Source organism: Oryzias melastigma, linkage group LG7 (genome assembly GCF_002922805.2).
Source record: "Oryzias melastigma strain HK-1 linkage group LG7, ASM292280v2, whole genome shotgun sequence".
Taxonomy (NCBI): domain Eukaryota; kingdom Metazoa; phylum Chordata; class Actinopteri; order Beloniformes; family Adrianichthyidae; genus Oryzias; species Oryzias melastigma.
In genome coordinates this window covers 26,572,789-26,592,114 of record NC_050518.1, presented here as the reverse complement: position 1 = coordinate 26,592,114, position 19,326 = coordinate 26,572,789, and the positions used below count along the sequence as shown (strand labels likewise).

Below are 19,326 nucleotides of genomic sequence, written 5' to 3'. Positions count from 1 at the left end.
AACATTTGCATGTTTACTGCTACATGAAAAACATATGAGTGTTTAAAAACCAACAGGCCTATTATTGACATTTCTTGAAATTTCAAAAACTATTACACTAAATGTGTATCCATTTGAATAATGACATGTAAAACAGCTGTTTTTAGTAATAATTAATTTCTATCATAATAATTCATGACGTGGTTCAGATTGTTCCGTGTGTCTCGACAGCAGCATGAACCCGCAGGTTCCATTCTTAATGTGGGTGTTTGATGGTGAGCTACGGTGGGTGAGTTTAGAGATAGTTTGGAGAGAGTTAGAGAGTTTGGAGTCTGGAGATTTAGAGGAATAACAAAAATAATATAAATAATAAAACAAATAGTCTGTCCTATAAACACACTGACCTGATCTAAATACTACTAAGTAGAACATTATCTAAACCCTTCACCCTGTGACAAAACTTTGTCACAGGTATATGCTTTTAGAATTCTTCTTTTTTTACGTTTTATTTTTCAGTGAAGCACCTGTTTCACCCTTTAGAGACCAATACCGTTTGAAGGAATCATTAAGGTTCATTTATATCTCACTTTTGTATTCTTGGTGACAAAATAAAAGTTCGGTAGACCAAGAAAAATACTATTAAACAGGCAAATTAGTTTACATGGCCACACCCTCCCGCTAAACACACCCACACCACCCACCCACAACCTCCCCATCCTTTAAATTACTGGTTTAGCACCAGCATCCATAAAATCTAAATCCTTCCATACTCACTTTAAATGATGAATAATTTTAATCATTTCCTAATTTTCCTTTGAGGATGAGAAAATCATGTTTATTTATTTATTTATCAATGTATCAATAAATAAGCAAACACACTCAGAGAAAGTATACAGCAACGTATATGTTTTGTAAATTTTATTTTGCTCAGGTTTATTCATGGGTTTTTTTTCAAAATTCCATAGATCAAATTCTGCTGTTATTTTCTGCGTCCACTAGATGTCCCCCTAGAGCAAATGAAGCTTCATGAAGCATTGCTCGGAGTGAACCAATTGGAAGAAAGACTTCAGTGCTTCAAGAAAGTTTAATCTGCCCATCACTACTAAAAATGGATGTAAAATAATTGTAAATTAAATATGAATGTGTATTTCTTCTATTGACCTCTTGTAGTGAAATAGAGGTTGTGTAGGAGAATAACAGCTGAAGTCAATCATCAGCAGGAGGAGGGCTGGAAAACCAGCAGGACGCTTTGAAGGAACCCACCGCGTAAGGATGTAAAATATCGCGAGAGTTGCATCTCTAATCACTACGTAATGTGCCGTGCTGCTTCTAGCGGCGCTGGTGACAGTGCTGAAAGCTGTTGGGGTGAGTTTTTTAAAGTTAGATTTTGCCCTGCGTGCCCAAACGTTAAAATTTGTATTTTTAATGTATTAGGTTTCCGTTTTCTTGTGATTGTCCGGTTAATCTTTTGAAATGGGCGACGTTTGGAGTCACGCAGCTACTGGGCCTGGGTGGGGGCGAGCGTGTTTTCTCCCAATATAAATCACACCAGGGCCCAAGCTAGCGCCTGCTAGCCGCCTAGCATCTTTAGCGGCCTAGCTGTAAATGACCCAAACGCTTTTCTAAACTCTTACCGATGGTTGTCGGATCCAGAACGCCGACTAGGAGACACTTGTTTGGAAGCAGAGACTGGAATCACCTAAAGACTTTAAATATCAACTAATAAAACTCGAGCGCTAGTTCCACACCTAGCTTCTTTGTTATCTAGTCCCGTTAGCCTCTATCATTTTCTTTGTCACCGTTCTACGATACTAATAACGCAGTTATTGGTGGGTTGGATTCATTTATTAGTAGTTTTAGTATTAGTTTTGCTTTATTGTTTATTTCACAATTTATTTCTCAAAATATAGGGTTTTTTTGCACCAAATTAAAGCCAAAGAAGCTGATGCTAAGCATACTTAAACACGCTTTAAAGGGCCCAGACCGATATTATATGGAATTATGACGTGTTTTTTAAAGTATTTGTTTGTCACGCGTGGATCAGATATATTAAAAACGCACATTTGACCAGAAGAACAAATTCCGTAAAGAGTTGATTGTTATAAAAAGCTCTCGCTTATGGAAAAAAAAGAAAAAACAAATCTACTAATTTTTCCTCTTAAGTTTATCAACGCTTGAATCTTTCGATGCTGAACGTCATGGCTGAGGGGAGACAAACACGTGGCACTACTCCTTCATTTTGCCCTGCAGCTGATAAGCAAATTAGACGGCATGTTTTTCTTCTTAAAGGGGTAAAAACTCTCCGTGTTGGAGCTAGAACATTAGCAAAAAGGGCTAATCTGCCAGGATATGCTTCGCTCCACGCAAGGTCATTAAGACGGCGGGACACTTTTCCATCTCGCGCCGTTTATAAAGCAGTATCAACCCAAAATACACTACTTTTAAAAATATATTTGTAGTTTAAAACGGGGGTTTAATCTATAGTTATCTAATTCCGACGTCTTTGCTGATCCCAACGCGAGGGGCCAAAGCGGCTGGAGTGTAGGGAAGTCACGTGGTCGGGCTGTCACGGCTGTTTGGTCAGGTTTGTGGTTCCACTGTTAGCCGGGAACCTTGTTGTTTTGTAATATAAACCATTTATGCGTATTCCTTTTCTTCAATTAATGTTAATGTGGATGTGTTTGTGTCAGTGAGTTGGTAATGTTTTATGTAAATAAATGTACAAGTATTATGTGGAGATATATGAGGGCAAAAACATCTCGTATTTCATGTTTAACAGAAAAAAGTGATGTTTATTTCCCTCTGGTGGTCTTCACACTCTGGCATAGTAACCCTCCGTGCTGTTGCGACACAGTCATTGAGACATATCATGGCTGTCTCTGCAGTTCACCCAGCTTGTTTACTGAGGAAGGTATTTAGGTCACCAACATTCTGCTCTTAACTTAGAGGAGAAAACACTTTGGAGTTTTAAATATACTTTGAGGAATGTTTAAATTCCTAAACATTAACTTGTGTCCAAAACAATTGAGGAATAAGGAGATGGGCTGTGATCTAAAGTGTTGGTCTGTTTTTAGCTTGTCTTGTGACTTTAGCTGAGATCTTGTTTACTTGTTTGTTTTTGGTGTTGATATGCCATGTGTGTGCTCATGATGGGACTGGGGAATAGAGCCAAAAAATAAAAACAGATTTTTTTCCCCGCCAAATTTGATTTCCAATTTTGATTATTTAAAAAAATAATAATTTTTCAAATTACCATTTTACGCTGAAGCTTTAGCTCCAGTGTTTACACTCTTTTCACTACCATCATTCTTAAACCATTTACGCAGTTAGTGTAATTCTATTGGATTCTAAAGTAGCCTTTCGCTGATATGCAACACTTTACAGCAGTAAAGTGCTGTCTTATGATGTAAGTAAGCTGATTCTGTCGTGGAGAAAAGCGTCTTTGTGCTTTTTATGCAACATTGTATATTAGTAATGTGTTGCATATTGGTGCGAAGGTGTTATGAAAAGCCAGGTTTCTCCACGTCACATTCAGCTGATTCACATTGATCATGTAAACCAGGGGTGTCGAATTCAATCACACAAAAGGCCAAAATCCAAACACACCTTAGGTCGCGGGCCGAACAGGATAAACATTTATTGAACACTCTAAAACTACATTTAAAACTTTAAAACCTTAGTTTTTTTGACATAATAATGAACTAGATATATAATGTTAGTGTGATAATGTTAGTGTGAATGCTGGAAGCTGAATTTGTTGAAGATGTTAGTGCTGATAGCTGAAAATGCTGAAGCTGATAGCCAGCTAAAATATTTTCTAAATGCTAAATTAGCCTAAAAAAAACTTGGCTTAGCCAAAACAGCTAGCATGTAGCTGAAATATTAGTTAAAACGTAGATTCAGACTGATTACTGTTTACTGACAGTTTTTGGTTCAAACATGGCCTGTATCTTAAAAAAAAAAAAAAGGCGACTGAATTGACTTGATTTGGTTGAAACTGGAAGTAAGCCATTTTCTATGTATGATGTCAAACTTATTTGGACCAGTTCTAGTGTACAGCCAGCGGTTGTTGGGAAGTAAAAACTCACACCCTCCAGGTTTCATACATGCCTCATATATAAAGTTTTCAATTGGTAAAGAAATCTGGTGTATTCCACTGTAGACACCATGTTTTTAGCCATATAAATTATGAGCACATCTGCGATCTTTTTACTTTCCTCCAGACACCTGTCCTATGTCTGGGGCACTGTGATTTTCCCCTCTGGTGGGTTGTCTTTTGGCAGTGCTTCGTGAGCTGCCGCTAGCTTTAGCATCTCATAAAGAGATGCAGAATCCAAATACTTCCTCTGCCCCTACGACTTAGCCCTCCCATCAGAGAGTTATGGAAAAATGGTGTCTTCAGCTTCAGATGACACTAGCCCTCGATGAAGTCATTATTTACCAATCATGTATGTTAGCCCGTAGCTTCCAGCGCTCAGGAAATACCCAAGAGCATCGGTTTTATATCTTGAAAAAGTCATGCTAAGACAGAATGTCATTACTGAAATTTAAACGTGAACTTGTGCTTCACAGCACACCCACAAGAAGAAATAAGTTTCTCCTCCACGGCACAGCGCGACACAGATCACCCTCGTGGCAGAGGGATACGCACTCAAAAGTCCATACGCGTTAAACCGTTTCAGACACCTCTACCCCTACAAATGCCTGTACAATTGGAGGGGTAGGGAGAAGCCGAAGGGGAAGAATTTAGATTCTCTTCTCCTACTTGACAGACTGCCTCTGTTTCAGGTGTTGAAACAAATTTGTCATACTCCAGTGTGTGGTTTGTTGCCCCAAGTTTGAAGTCACAAAACTGAACCAGTTCCATATAACTGTAGAAAATGTTCCTGTTTTTGGAAGAAGCTCTCCTTTGCTGGCTGACATTTTAACATCTGATGGTTGTGAGTAGGGCTGCCACGATTTGTCAACTAATCGACTATTGAAATAGTTGACGACTAATTTAATAGTCGATTAGTCGTTACCTTATATTATATAGAGTCAGAGTGTAGTAAAGTTCAACAAAGTTGTGAGCGTTGAGCTAAAAACATTCACTTTTTAAAATATTTGAGTCAGTGAGAGCAAAACTTTTCTTTTGTAAAAAAATAGTTCTTTGTTCCGATGCCGACCTCATTTGATTTACAGTATTTTCCGCAGTATAAGTCGCACTTTTAGAAGAAAAGTGACGTTTTTAGAACAAATTCGCCAAGCCCATCGTAGCTAAAAAAAAATAAAGAAATAAAAGAATACTGATCGTTTGATCTATATAAGAAAAATATAAAGGTTTAATGGGAAAACAATCAGATTCTCTTCCATGTTCGTTTTGGACAACACTTCCTTCTTCTGGCGCTGTTAGTAGGAAATACTTCGGCCCTCTAGTGCAGGGGTCTCAAACTCGTGGCCCGCGTCTTCATATGAAAGATTACTGTTCGTGCGGCCCGCAGGATTGATATGAATGACAGTTGTTGTGTGCGGAGCTGAACGAACCAATCACGTCGAGGTATATGACTCTGGAGGCAGGACATCGGCGGGCAGTCCAGTACCTCCGTCTATCATTCATTCCTTCCTCCAATCAGCTGGGCGGAGGAGGAGCCAGGAAGCACCAAACGCAATTTGTGTGACAAATTCTCGTGCCCCGCACGGGGAATTTGCTGCTCGCGGCTCGTCAAAAAATGGGTTTCTGTCGCCGCGCCGCGTGTCGAAGGGGCTACAAGGTCCGTCTGTGGATGTCTCTCTCAGAATGAATGAGAGACATATATGATGTCGAGGAATACGGTTTTTTGACGTGCTGGCTGTTCCTAACCAGAACTCCACAAGCTCCGAGCCGCAAACCTGTAGCCTGCCCCGCGCGGGGATCCGCGGCACCCGCCTGTCAGACATGTGATCCCGAGCTTGGCTCGCGCCTGCGTGCGCGTGTCTGTGACTTTTAAGGTTCACACACCGGCTGTGTCGGCGCGCATTCCAGTCCATGTAAACGCGATAGAAGTCCGATATTCTGCTACGCGAGTTTGAATAGAACCCCCATTGAAAGCAGCTCCCGAATGCGCACTGATGCAGCCGGTGCATGCGCGAGCACCCCACACCTCCAATGAATGGAAGACACATACAGACGTGGACAAAAGTGTTCATACCCCTCAGTTAAAGAAGGACAAACCCACAATTCTCACTGAAATCACTCAAAACTTACAAAAGTAACAATAAATAAAACACCTGTGATGTGAATTAAAGGACACACCTGAGTTAATCATGTCACTCTGGTCAGATAGTTTTCAATCTTTTATTGAGGTACCATCATTTTTGTCCAGGCCTTTTTCATTACTTTGTTTTTTTAAATAATTATGTTAATCAACAATTCAAAATTGATTGCTGATTTTGATTGTTTAATTTTCAATATTTTTTAATTTATTGTTACTTTTGTAAGTTTCAAGTGATTTCAGTGAGAATTGTGGGTTTGTCCTTCTATAACTGAGGGGTACCAACACTTCTGTTCACCACTGTAGGTCAGATTTATTTATTGTGAGGAGAGTTCTACAAAAAGTGAAATCCTTCAAAGATTTTCTCGGTACCGGGGCTTTTCTAACTCTGAAGGAGGATCTGTTAACCCAGACATTTGAAACTGAACAAAAATAATGAGTTTTCTCTAGTCAGTCAATATGTGGTTTCTTTAGGTGTCTGTATCTGTTGTATGGTCATTATTATTATTTTATTTATTTATTACAAATTTATTTGGTTTTTTATTCATCTTTAAATGTACATGGTAAAAAACAAGAAAACAACAACAGAAAATTATATATACATTATAAATAAAACCATTACACCTCTATTATGTAGTTTGAAATGGAGTAGGAAGAAGTTTAAAAAACATTTTCTAATCCTACCCCCTAGCAATATACCTTAAATTTAATCTTCAATATAAACTATTTCAGAAACGGACATTAACTACCCTTATTTTTTTTATATATATAAATCAACACACACAAAGATCTATACATGTCATTCATTATTTTGTGTTAAAAATAAAGATATTTGAGAACACTGGAATGTTTTTCAGCGATTTTCTTGTGAAAATCCTGATGCGGCCCAGCCTCACCTAGATTCTGCCTCCTGTGGCCCCCGGCTGAATTGAGACCCCTGATATAGTGGTTGTTAGCAGAAACGAGCGCTAAAAGACAGCCAGTGTTTACCTGGAAAAAAACAAATATATGAGCGTATTGATGTCTAAAAATAAATTTTAAAAAATCGCAAATAAGTTGCTCCAGAGTATAAGTTGCACCACTGGCTAAACGATGAAAAAAAACTGCGACTTGTACTTCGGAAAATATGGTTGTCGTGTTTTAATACCAGAAATTAATGAAGGAAAGAAGCTTCATTGCTCATTTAAAGTTTAAGAAACTATCATCTTTACTGTCTTTATTTTTAGTTAATTTAAAGCTAATGATGGTTAAGATGTCTACTTTACATCCGGTTTGTCCATGACCCGATTAGTCGACTAATCGGAATCGGTGATTAGTCAACTGTAAGAACAGTCAATTGTGGCCGCCTTGCTTGTGAGAGACGGGCACACTGACTTTACTCTGAACAACAAAAGCCCAAGAGAGTGAGGTGCCGAGGGTGGGGGGGAAGCACGATTTCCGAAAAAGAAATCTTCCTAAACAACAGATTAATTGATAAAATCGATTTATTGCCCAGTCCTTACTCATGATGTTCTATGTTTTTTCTTTGTGATGGAAAACATGAACCTTAGTAGCTACGTTTCTTAGTCACACTGCTGACCTGTTTGTGCTCTGGAGGCAAAGCGGCTGTTTCTCTAACCAAATGTGTTCCTTCTTCCCAACAGTATGAAGTGAATCAGAACTGAATTTCTTACCATCCGCAACTGCTTCAAGTTCAGATCACGACAACGAAACTGAAGAAAAATCTCCCAGAATAATCACAACACTGAAGAAACGTGGGAGCAAAGGGATCACTTTAAGGATTTAAAACCAGAAGAAACCAAATCCTGAAACGACCAAAGAATATCGACCCAACTGAAACGTAGAAGAGAAGCAACTCTGCATCCGAGCCTTTTTTTTGGAAGAAAACTGATCTGAAACCAGAAGTTTGTGCCTACTCAACAGCTTCGACAAAGCACACGTCCCAACGCTGCTCTTAGCCCTCCTCATACTCGCTACACCGCCAGCTCACCAAGGAGGTGTGGAGTGGGCTGCTATCCGCTAGTTTACCCCTATAGTCTCCCCAGTCCCCCTATATTTTCCTCAGTCTTTGTACGTTTTTTCGAAGCAGTGATATTGCACCTGCGATTGCCTCTGTGTGTTAGATTTCTCCCCCAATTTTTTTCCATTTTTTTTTTTTACTTTTTCCAACCATCTAGTACTTGTGCCAGAAACCTGTTAGTGTGTGTGTTAAACTGTGTGTGAGAAGACATCTGCAAAGGCATCCAGCTCCAAAGAACTGCAAGATACAAGACAGCCATAGAAGGTGAGTCTCGACTCCACCGTCTCTGTCTGCAACAACTCCAATGTCTCCTCCAAGTCAGTGTTCCCCAACCTGTGTCAGGGCATGGACCGCTTTCATGGCAGACAATATATTCACGTCCATTTAAAAAAAAAAAAGTTTTTCTGGGCCAATTCCAAATTCTTCCCTTATCCTTCACGTAGCTCTCCAAACGAAGAGTTATGACAAATCGTGTCTCATAATTCGGATGTCACGTTAGTTTGATGACATCACCAATAATTGACAGTCTGCTAGTGATAGCGCGGAGCTTCCAGGGCTTGAATATACATAACATCGGTTTGACAACTTGTAAAGGTCACGCTACAACAAAAATTCATAACCTACATTTTAATGTAAACTTCTGTGGTTCAAAGCGCACCCACGTGAAGAAAAGAGCTTCTCAGCGCGACACAGTTTACCCTCGCATTGAAGGACTTTGTATCCTTCTACGTAGAGAGTCTGCATATAAAGAAAAAAAAAACTATATATATATATATATTCTAGACGCATACTACGTACTTAAAACACCCCTTCAAATGGAGGGGTAGGGAAAATTGAAGATTTCGGATTGGGCCTTATTGTCCAGTTTCCGTTAATTCTAGAGGGTATCGTTTATATTCATCCTGTAAAATAATAGATTAGAAATTGTTTATTTCAAGCAATCAAGAAGAAAAAAAAAGTTAATTCATGTGCAATACAATCATCAGAACTTTGCATCTATAAAGACATGGCAAGCACAGGATAAGTTAACATTAAGAGATTCCCTGAAAGGGAGTGGGAGGAAGCAAATTTATATAATCCCACTCTGGCTCGACCATACCAAAAATATCTGTTTAAGCGAGATTTTATGTAGGAACCATTAAAATGTGATTTTAGATTTTCCAATTAACCCATAACAAAGTGAAAAAAAAAAGGACACTAAGTTCAGCCTTGTGTGAAGTTAAAGGTGTGATAAGATACAGAGGAAAAACCTGGTTACAAAATCTAGTATTTTCTAAATGTCATTTTGAGCAGCCAGTTGCTAAAAATTTCTTCACTATTATTTTGGTTTGTGGAAACAACTGTTGCAATGAATCCATATTTGGAGTAAAGACTCCTTGTTTTGTCTATTAGGTGCAGCTTTATTTTTAAGTCTAAGGTTCGTTATCCGTTTCCTCTCGGGATCTTTTCCGTCAAAGGAAACTTTCTAGTCTGGGGGTTTTAGTTTAGCAGTCGGCGCTGCTGCTAACATATATAATTTCGACTCAATCTTGACACATAAAGAATGAGTCAGATGTGGTATTGAATCGAGTTGTTTTCCAAAAGAAACTTCATTCAGAATCGAATTAGAAAAAAAAAAGAAAAAATATAGGTAGTGAACTTTTTTTTTTTTTTTTTGAGGTTTGATAGCAACTGTCCCATCGACTGGTCCCTAGGCCCGGGGTTGGGGACAATTGTTCTAAACATTGACTGTATACGAGAACTGGACAGAGTGACTGAGAAAAGACCTTACATCTGGCTCCAGTTGAATTAATATCAATTTGGTCACAATTTTTTCCACGATATGGATGTCGCCATGTTGGAGCCAGGCGAAAGTCGATGTTTCTATGGCAACTACTGTTAAGTCCACACCCCTTCCACTGAAAGCAGGCTCAGGAGGATCCGTCAAACATTCGAGCTGGGGGCCAGTGGCACCACATGATTGGTCAGTTTATAACTTGTGATAATGAAAAAATATTTAATGAAAAAAAATAGTATTGTGACTTCTGTAGAAGTCGATGGGATTGTGGCTTCTTGCAGCCACTTCCTGTTTGAAACAGTTCAGTTCTTTTATACAGTCAATGGTTCTAAATGATGTAAAGTGCATAAATACCTACAGGCCTCCATAGTTCTCTTTGGGCATGAACAGAATTTGCCTGCTGGAACTCTGAAGGTATTCATCCATTTTCAGTCTCTGTTCCAGTATCTAAACTTGTGGAGCACATTTCCTGAGCCTTCATTAAAAGTCAGTTTGATTAATGATTTCATAAATTAGTTTTGTGTTAAGTTTTCTTTAAAAGGCGTCACCCATGGGATTATTTTAGAGCAGCACTTTACAGATTACAATCCAGTCAAATTGAAGTAAAAAAATGCATTTCGCCTTGTGTGTTTGACTCCTCTTTCTTCTTGATGAGAATATTTTTAAACCGCCACAGCAGATTAGTAATGCACGTTAGTTTAAAAAAGCAGGGCTGCTCTCAACCTGAACCCTTTCCTAAGCCCCCCCCCCCTTTTTTTTCCTCCGTTTTTCATCCTTCCACTGGAGTTTACGGCCCTCTGAGATACCTGGCACAGCAGCTAACATACCTGGCTTACCCGTGATGTATGTTCCTCTTTTCACCCTTGCAGACATCCAGCGGTGTATCATTGGGTGATTGCGTAGTTTTACAGTCGAGCAAAATTCAAACCAGTTATCAAGTTCAGCGAGGTTGATCCGAGTTTATGGGAAAATATGGGCAGCCCCTGGAAAGGCTTTGTTGAGTTTACCTTGCCTGCGTCGCCACCCGCTGCATTTGTTAGTGCTGACCTGAGCAGCACGCCCCCTATTGGAGTCAGCCTGTCACCATATGGCCGATCTGTAAGTTTTACTGCTACGCCTCTTTTCTACTTGCCCGACCCCATCGAACACCCATCCACCCATCTTGCCCTGCATCTTTGCTGTGAATGGCCTATTATTTTGTCATCCCTGTTGGGCTCCCCAGTCTAGCCTCTAGGAGCAGAGGGGTTCTGCTGAAGTTGGAAGTATCATGTTCTTGGAGAGCTTCTTCTCTCCCTTCGTTTACCTATTGTCATTTTTTTTTTGTCTTTGCTCTATAAGATAGAAAACTTCAGTCGGTTTAAACCACATTATGTTTAAACATGCTTTTATATCACTTCAAAGTAGGGCTGCCACGATTAGTCGACTAATCGACTATTAAAGTAAATGGACGACTAATTTAATAGTCGATTAGTCGTTACTTCATATTTTATGGAGTCAGGGTGTAGTAAAGGTGAACATTATAATGGCATTCTGCTAGTTTTTTGGACTGTTTTTGGCATTTATTAAGGTTTTTAGGCTATTTTGGAGTTTAGCTGATATTTCAGCTGCATGCTAGCTATTTTGGCTAATTTAGGATTTTTTTAGGCTAATTTGGCATTGAGCTAATATTTTAGCAAGCTATCAGCTTCAGCATTTTCAGCTATCAGCACTAGTATCTTCAGCAGCCAAATTCAGCTTACAACATTCACACTAGTATTATTGAAGGTAATGCTATACATCTAGTTTTTAGTTAGTTTAAAGCTAATGAAAAAATAATCAGTGATTAGTCGACTATTGAAATAATCGTTTGTGGCAGCACTACTTCAAAGTAATCCAAGCTGTGGGCTTGTCACTCCCAAGTGTTCCCAAAACATCTTCAGCTTCAACTCTGAACTAAAACGCGACTAAAATGACCTGAAGTGGGAAAATGCCCAAACGCGGCCAACCGATTTGTTTGTTACCGCCGTCTTTAACTTTCTTTCTTTTTGAGTTTTTTTTTTTTGTTTTTAAGTGTACAAAGTGAAGCACGGAGGCTGCTCTGGGATCCCAGTCATTACCCATAATCCATCACCAACTGTCCACTACAGACGCTCGGCTGTGATCTTTGCATTTCTCAAATTTCCACCTTGAAAACTTTTGTTTAACCTTCTAGTAGAATCACTCTTTTAAGCTGCGTCAGTTTAACTACAAAAGATGATTTTTATTTTTCCAGAATTGTTTCATTTTTCTGTAGAACATCGTATTTGCAGTTTTTATTATTTAAAGCAACTTTCTTGTCTGTCCTGATATTACCATGCAATTCTCCAGAGGATTTTAGATTGTGGTTTTTCTCAAACATTATACTGGAATGGATCCGCTGGAAACACATGTGAAATTCTTGATTTGTTTAACCGAACAATTTTTCCCTAGTCTATAAACCTTCTAATTGGAAAGAAAGTGTTTAGGCAGAGTGAATGCGCGTTCTTTTTAAAGCTGTGGCTTCTTTCCCACAGCATATTCCTGTCCTAAGCCCTGTGTCAGAAATGGAAAGGGGCTCCTCTGAACCCCCAGTGGCTCGCAGCACTGGTTCTGCCTCATATCCCTCTACCGGTCCCATGCCCATTCCTCGCTCCTCCTCCATCTCTTGCCATCCCCATCCAGGAAGTAAAAAACACAAGCGGAGTCCCTTGTATCAGAGATCTGTAAGAGGAAAAGCTCAGTGGCGCGCGTGCTGATCAAGCTGCCTTTTTGTTTGTGTGACTGAAGCTAACGGCATGTTTTTATTTTGAAGGGAGCGAGTCTAATGGCAGTGTTTGTGTAGTTTCTCATTTTTCACAGCATAGTCACTGGTTTGTTGATGGCAGTGAAAGAACATCCACCTACAACTGCATGAAAGAACCTTTCCTTGATGCTCTGAACAAAGGTTGATGAATTGTGTGCGAGCTGTTTTTTTTTTTTTTTTTTTTGCTTGGTGTGTTCACTACGCACTTTAATCTTTCAGTTTTTATTTCACTTCTCAATTGATGCTTCAATATTGCACCTCACTCATGCCCAGATATTCCTAAAACAGCTGGACATCTTTGATGCACGTTAATCTGTTGTATTTGTCTGTAGATGAGCTTTGACCCTGGAATGCTCCATAACAATGGACACAGTGCGTATGCCAACGGCAGTGGTCCTGGCATCAGAGAGACCGGCGTGGTGGAGAAGCTTCTGGCCTCTTACGGGTTCATCCAGTGCTCTGAACGTCAAGCTCGTCTATTCTTCCACTGCTCCCAGTACAATGGCAATCTGCAGGACCTTAAAATAGGAGGTGAATGTCTAGAACGATCTGCAGTTTTAAGGTTGCTCCACTGAACTCCCATATTTCACCAATTTTTTTTCTCTGTCTTCTAGATGATGTAGAGTTTGAGGTTTCCTCTGACAGGCGCACTGGCAAGCCCATAGCAGTGAAGCTGCTAAAGATAAAGCCAGAAGTGCTGCCAGAGGAGCGCATCTCAGGCCAGGTGGGGCCAGACCTGCACGCCTATCCCTTTACTGTGCTGCATGGTTATATTCATCCAGTTAAGGAACACCATTTTATTTTTGTTTTGTTGTTGTCTGTCAGCTTCGCACAAATGGCCAACAGAGAATTCTTCTGTTTTACTTTTATTTTGAAAGCCAAACTGATCCGAGCATGTGTGTTTCTGTTGGACCTGATGAATGTCAGGAGACGTCGGGATGATTTAGACTTTTGCTTCTTTTATTGGAGAAAGTGAGCGACGGCAATCAGCCTGTCATGACGATTGTTGAAGTTCACACTAACCTATAGGGGGTGCTGTTTTTTTTTTATTTTACCTTTTAAAGATCAAAACATTGCCCCTCCCTCCATTCCTCATACTAAGTCATGGCACTTTTCATCCGCACCCTTTCATTCATCATGTCAGCAGTGTGTTTGTGGGCTGTGTGGCGTGAGAACATTCCTGACAAAGATGTTCCTTAATGGCCTCCACCTGTGACTCTGACTCCAGGTGGTTTCATCAATCCCGCTGCATTTGAATGGAAAGTCCGCTCCTGGCCAGGCGCCTACAGGCAGTGTCTGCTATGAAAGAAATGGGGTGAGACCATCAGAATGGATTTTGTGTTATGGTGCATTCACACCGAACGTGGCCGGCGCGGCGAAGGAGTTGAGTTTAAATGTTAAGTCAATGTAAAGAGGTGATCTACCACGGTGCGCCGCGACAAGTTGAATGCGGCACGTCAACCAATCAGGGACTCTGCTTTTGGCATGTGATGTTTTTCAGTGACTAGATCAAGAAGAAGAAATAAACATTCAAAATGGCGGCTCGATGTGAGGATTTTTGTCATGAACTTGTATCCATTTTCTCAACCCACGGGGTGGGGGGTGTTGTGGGGCGCTAGGTTCCTGGAAACTGTCCCAGTTACTGTTGGGCGAAAGCGGGTTACATGATAGATAGATAGATGGATACACTGCTAACCCGTCACAGAGCTCATTGAGCTGGATGGAAGAACAGCTCAGGTCTTCAGGAGTTAAATCACAGAGCTAGCACTTAGCTTACCACAGTTAGCAGCTCCTCTGCAGCACCAAGAGCTCAACATTAAACAAACAAAAACTGTCTTTTCTGTTTCTGTTGCCTTTAGAGGTTGTTGTTTGTGTCAAGACAAACCAATAGACACTTGCTGTCAGTTTAAGGTGTTTTCAAAAGAGTTGGTGATCCCGGAAGTCTGAATCTCAGATCATCTAGCTAGCTTGACTGAATTGTTTTTGTTAGCCTTCTGCTGGAGCTCCTGCGTTATTCTGCTGCTGCATTTTATAGGAATAACATTTTGTGATCTGTTCATGACAGGGAGACTTCTAGTTGAGTATTTGTCCGGAATAATATTGAAATATAAAGCGCTGATCATAATAAGAATAAATAAAATGTCAGATACTGATCGGGGGACAACATCCGATATCGATTGTCATCAACCACACAATCGGGCCGATTTTTCGATCATGTGATCAGATCGGGACATCCCTACTGCCCATTCTGACAGGTTAGCTGCCCAGCAGCCCAGAGATCTGCTGCGAGAGAGAGCCATTGTAGCGCGCTGAACTGCTCTAGCTTCATTCTCTTATGTTTTTCTTATTTTCAACAAGACAACAATAAAAAGACCCCCTCCCCCCCGTTTTATTTTTATTTCCCCCCTCTATCGTTAAAGCTGAAACTGGACCACAGACAGACTGAAGTAACGTTTAAAATGGTCATCAGGTGCAGCTCTCAGTTCAAGAGGGACATACACAGAACCAGAGAGACTCTGAAGGATCTGGTGAAAACAAACACAGCGATGTTCTTGCCGTTGTCTCTGTAGAATTCTCCAAAACGTATAAACCCAAACTTCTCGCTCAGCAAAATCCATGATGTGGCAACGAATTAATTCCAGAACAACTTCAGTGGTTGCTCTGCGGCAGGAGCTTCAAGGTGTTGAGCAGGTAATTTGACAGGCGTCAAAAGAGGCGGCCGACGTGAATTTGAGGCGCCTGCCGCGTTCGGTGTGAATGCAGCATTAAAATGGCTGGACGTGCATTTGAATTCTCCTTTCACCGTGTTGTTCCTCTGCAGGAAGTTTTTTATCTAACTTATACTCCCGACGACGTGGAAGGGAGCATCCAGCTGGAGACGGGTGACAAAGTCAGCTTCTACATGGACACCAACAAGAAGTGAGTCCAATGGCGGCCCCGGCCCGGCGGCTTCCAGGCCTCTCTTCATGCTCTTGCTTCTCTTACAGTACTGGTGCAGTCAGTGCGCGCAACATTCAGCTCGTCAAGAAAAAGCAGACGAGGTGTCAGGGGGTGGTGTGTGCGACGAAGGTAAGGACAAACGTTCATTTCTACATTTACATGTGATTTCCATTTGAAAAACCATTGGAAGCAATTCCAGTGGATTCTAACATGGAGAAGCTCCCATCCTGTATGTTAGCTTAGTGTTGCACATCGGCACTAAGCCGCTTTTTTCTATGTCCGAATCAGCTGGTTTACATTAAATATGTCAACACTTGTGTTGCTTATCAGTAAAAACGGCTTTTTTCAGATTTCAGTGTGTCTGAATTACATTAGCGGTTGAAGAGTTGTCGTTAAACTGTTGAGATCACGTTGAGTCTGACAGACTTGACCGATGGAGGTGATGTTCTCTTCCAGGAGGCTTTTGGGTTCATCGAGAGAGCAGATGCTGTGAAGGAGATCTTTTTCCACTACAGCGAGTTCAGGGGCGACCTGGAGGCTCTCCAGGCTGGAGATGATGTGGAGTTTACCATTAAAGACAGAAATGTAAACGTCTCCATTTGTTCTGAGATTTCACCGCAGATGCAGCATCAAACTTCTGCTCGTCTTAACGCACATGAACTTCTCCGTGTTCAACAGGGTAAGGAAGTGGCTACGGATGTGAGGCTGCTACCTCAGGGAACGGTCATCTTTGAGGACATCAGCATTGAACAGTTTGAAGGAAGTGTTGTCAAAGTAATTCCCAAGGTTCCCAGTAAAAATCAGGCAAGTCTGCTTTTCTACTAACCCAGGGGTCGGCACCCTTTAACAGTAAAAGAGTCATTTGGGGTCGATTTCTACTGATCAAAACCTAGAAGTCTTATTTAAGCCTTTAAGAAATCTGGATTTGCATTAATCATCTTCTTATTTTTAATTATAAATATGAATTATGTCTATTTTTGGGCACAAACAACAGCAAAAATATAAAAAGAACCTAGCATCTCTTAAAAATGTGATTTCTTTTTTTTTTTTTACTTATTTTCAAAATAAAAGATGCTCTGTACCAAACAGGATAATCTCAGTGCAGCTCTGGACAGCTAGGAACCAATGTTGTGAAGCATAAGATATGTGCTTTTAACTAATAAAAGATCACTGTTTTTTCTTTGTATTAGGGATGTCCTGATCCGATCAAGTGATCGGAAATCGGGCCTGATCACGTGGTTGAGGACTTGATCGAAATTGGACTCCTTTGTCTGATCAGGATTGGATATTTTATTTAGTCTCATTATGATCAGCGCTATATATTTCAGTGGAGTCTGCATGTCATGAACAGATCACAAAATATCATCACCAGAAAACGCAGCAGAAAACGGCAGCAGCTCTAGCACATGGCTAACGTAAACAAAGCTAGCTAAAAAGCTAACTTCCTGGACCAATGACTCTTAAAACCGCTTTAACCTGACAGCAAGTGTCTCTGTTGTCATAACACAAACAACAACCTCTAAAAGCATTTCAACAGAAAAAAGACAGTTTTTGTTTCTTTTTAATGTGAAGGTCTTCATGCTGCAGACAGATGGCTACACAGCAGCTGCTAACGGCTAAATGCTAACTCCTTAGGACCCGAGCTGTCCTTTGATATGCCTGTTTTATTTATCTGACAGAGAAATAAAAGTTAAGAAAAATTAACTACTGTGGTAGTAAAAACAGAAAAAGTGATGTCTTAAGAACTTAAAAAATAAGCACATAATCTTAAAAATAACTAAATAAATAAAACTAATAAATTAAAACCAATAATTATATCAGCTATTCATGAACACTCATCAAATTTATGCTAAAATAAAGTCATAATTTATTTTTAAGAATTTTAAATGAGGACAGGAATCACATTTGGTCAAAAATGTTCAATAGCTCTAAAGATGTTAAAGCTAAAGTCACTTTATCACATGACTAATTATCACTTATATAACAAGAAAATTGTTATTTTTTTCCTAGTTTATATTTGCTGTATTTTTACTTGTTTATTAAAGATACTTCACAGAAGTGTTTTATTGAAGTTTTTAATTATAAAAGAATGTTATTGAAATATAAATGAGGGACAACACTAATCTGTTTATGCAATTTATTCATGTTTTAAATGTCTTATAAAAGTATTGGATCGGGACTCGTTATCGGCAGATACACAAAATCAAATGACTCGGAATCGGATCGGGCCCAAGAAAACCTGATCGTGACATCCCTAGTTTGTGTATAAAATTTGTTCATTCTGGAGGTAGAGTTGATCAAACAAGACGTCTTCAGGTCAACAGGATGTAAAAACCTACATAGTTTATCATCTATGTGAACCTCAGACATCAATTTATACATTTAACTCATCTAAATTTAAAGTGCTAATTGGGTCATTCTAAATTTAAAACAATGCTATTTTACTTTTATTTATTTTTTTGTTCTTTCCCCCCTCTTTGTCCTCATCAGTCTTACTCTGCTGGGTTTTGTTATTTTAGTTTGGGGTTGGATCTTGGTAGTCTTAGTTTGTGGACTTTGTTTATTTGTTTTCTTTAGGTAGTTTTGTTAGACAGTCATTATCAGGAGCTGCTGACTCTGACGGTCAACATGTCTGGGTCAGCAGTCTCCATGACTTATTTTAGGTTTGACTAAGGAGCCACCATGGAGACATAAAAGAGACACATGTGGATCTGGAGCTGCAGGTTGCAGACTTCTGTACTGACCTAAGCCCCATGCTGGTTACGGCTTAAAATCAACCTGTGACAACATGGTCTCTGCTCTGTTTCTGCAGAACGATCCGCTTCCTGGTCGCATAACTGCAAGAGTTGGGTTTACTGACAAGGAATTACCATTTGGAGAAAAGGACACCAAGTCCAAAGTGACTCTTCTGGAAGGAGACCACGTTCAGTTCAACATCTCCACTGATCGCAGGGACAAGTTGGAGAGAGCCACCAACATCGATATCTTCCCAGATACTTTTAACTTCACTAAAGAGTCTCGTGAAATGGTTGGACCTGCAGGACGGCGTCTGTTTGAACCCCATTATGGTGAACCTGTCAAACTCTGGTATGTTTCTGGTTTCAGGGGGTGATTGCTGCCATTCGGGACGGCTTTGGCTTCATCAAGTGTGTGGATCGGGATGCCAGGATGTTCTTTCACTTCAGTGAGGTGTTGGAGGAGACCCAACTGCATATCTCAGATGAAGTGGAGTTCACTGTTGTGCCTGTAGGTCCCGTTAATAAGCTTTACACAAAAGTATGTATTATTTGGAATGGTTTGAGCAAGTGCATTAGCACTGGTTTCATTTACTTCCTGCTGACCCGTGGATGCAAAGTGACAGCCGTGTGCCTTTCAGGACATGCTTTCAGCGCAGAGGAACCACGCCGTGCGCATCAAGAAGCTCCCCAAAGGAACGGTGTCCTTCCACACCCAGTCTGAGCAGCGCTTTGTGGGTGTGGTGGAGAAGGAAGTAGTTGTAACCAACAAGAATGCCAGCCCCACCAAGGCCAAGGAGAAGGTACCAGCTGGCACAAATGTGAATAAAACACTTTTATATTTA

The 19,326-nt window shown here is 40.3% G+C and overlaps 1 protein-coding gene across 8 annotated transcripts in view; it reads left to right on the top strand.

Moving 5' to 3' along the window:
• The first annotated feature begins 1,187 nt into the window (after positions 1–1,187).
• Positions 1,188–19,326, top strand: part of csde1 (cold shock domain containing E1, RNA-binding) — a 27,967-nt gene continuing 9,828 nt past the window's right edge. Inside the window, exons 1-13 of one of the 8 annotated variants that reach the window (XM_024293716.2) lie at positions 1,188–1,344; positions 7,853–8,493; positions 12,538–12,726; positions 13,139–13,337; positions 13,421–13,587; positions 14,035–14,121; positions 15,628–15,725; positions 15,794–15,875; positions 16,203–16,331; positions 16,425–16,550; positions 18,559–18,774; positions 18,852–19,022; positions 19,123–19,302. In XM_024293716.2, the coding sequence (XP_024149484.1) occupies positions 12,568–12,726; positions 13,139–13,337; positions 13,421–13,587; positions 14,035–14,121; positions 15,628–15,725; positions 15,794–15,875; positions 16,203–16,331; positions 16,425–16,550; positions 18,559–18,774; positions 18,852–19,022; positions 19,123–19,302 (1,614 nt within the window). In that variant the 5' untranslated portion in view covers positions 1,188–1,344; positions 7,853–8,493; positions 12,538–12,567. Of the gene's footprint in view, positions 1,345–7,852; positions 8,494–11,084; positions 11,105–12,537; positions 12,727–13,138; positions 13,338–13,420; positions 13,588–14,034; positions 14,122–15,627; positions 15,726–15,793; positions 15,876–16,202; positions 16,332–16,424; positions 16,551–18,558; positions 18,775–18,851; positions 19,023–19,122; positions 19,303–19,326 lie in introns of those variants that run through there. The other 7 variants (XM_024293715.2, XM_024293714.2, XM_024293713.2 and 4 more) reach the window with 7 other exon arrangements.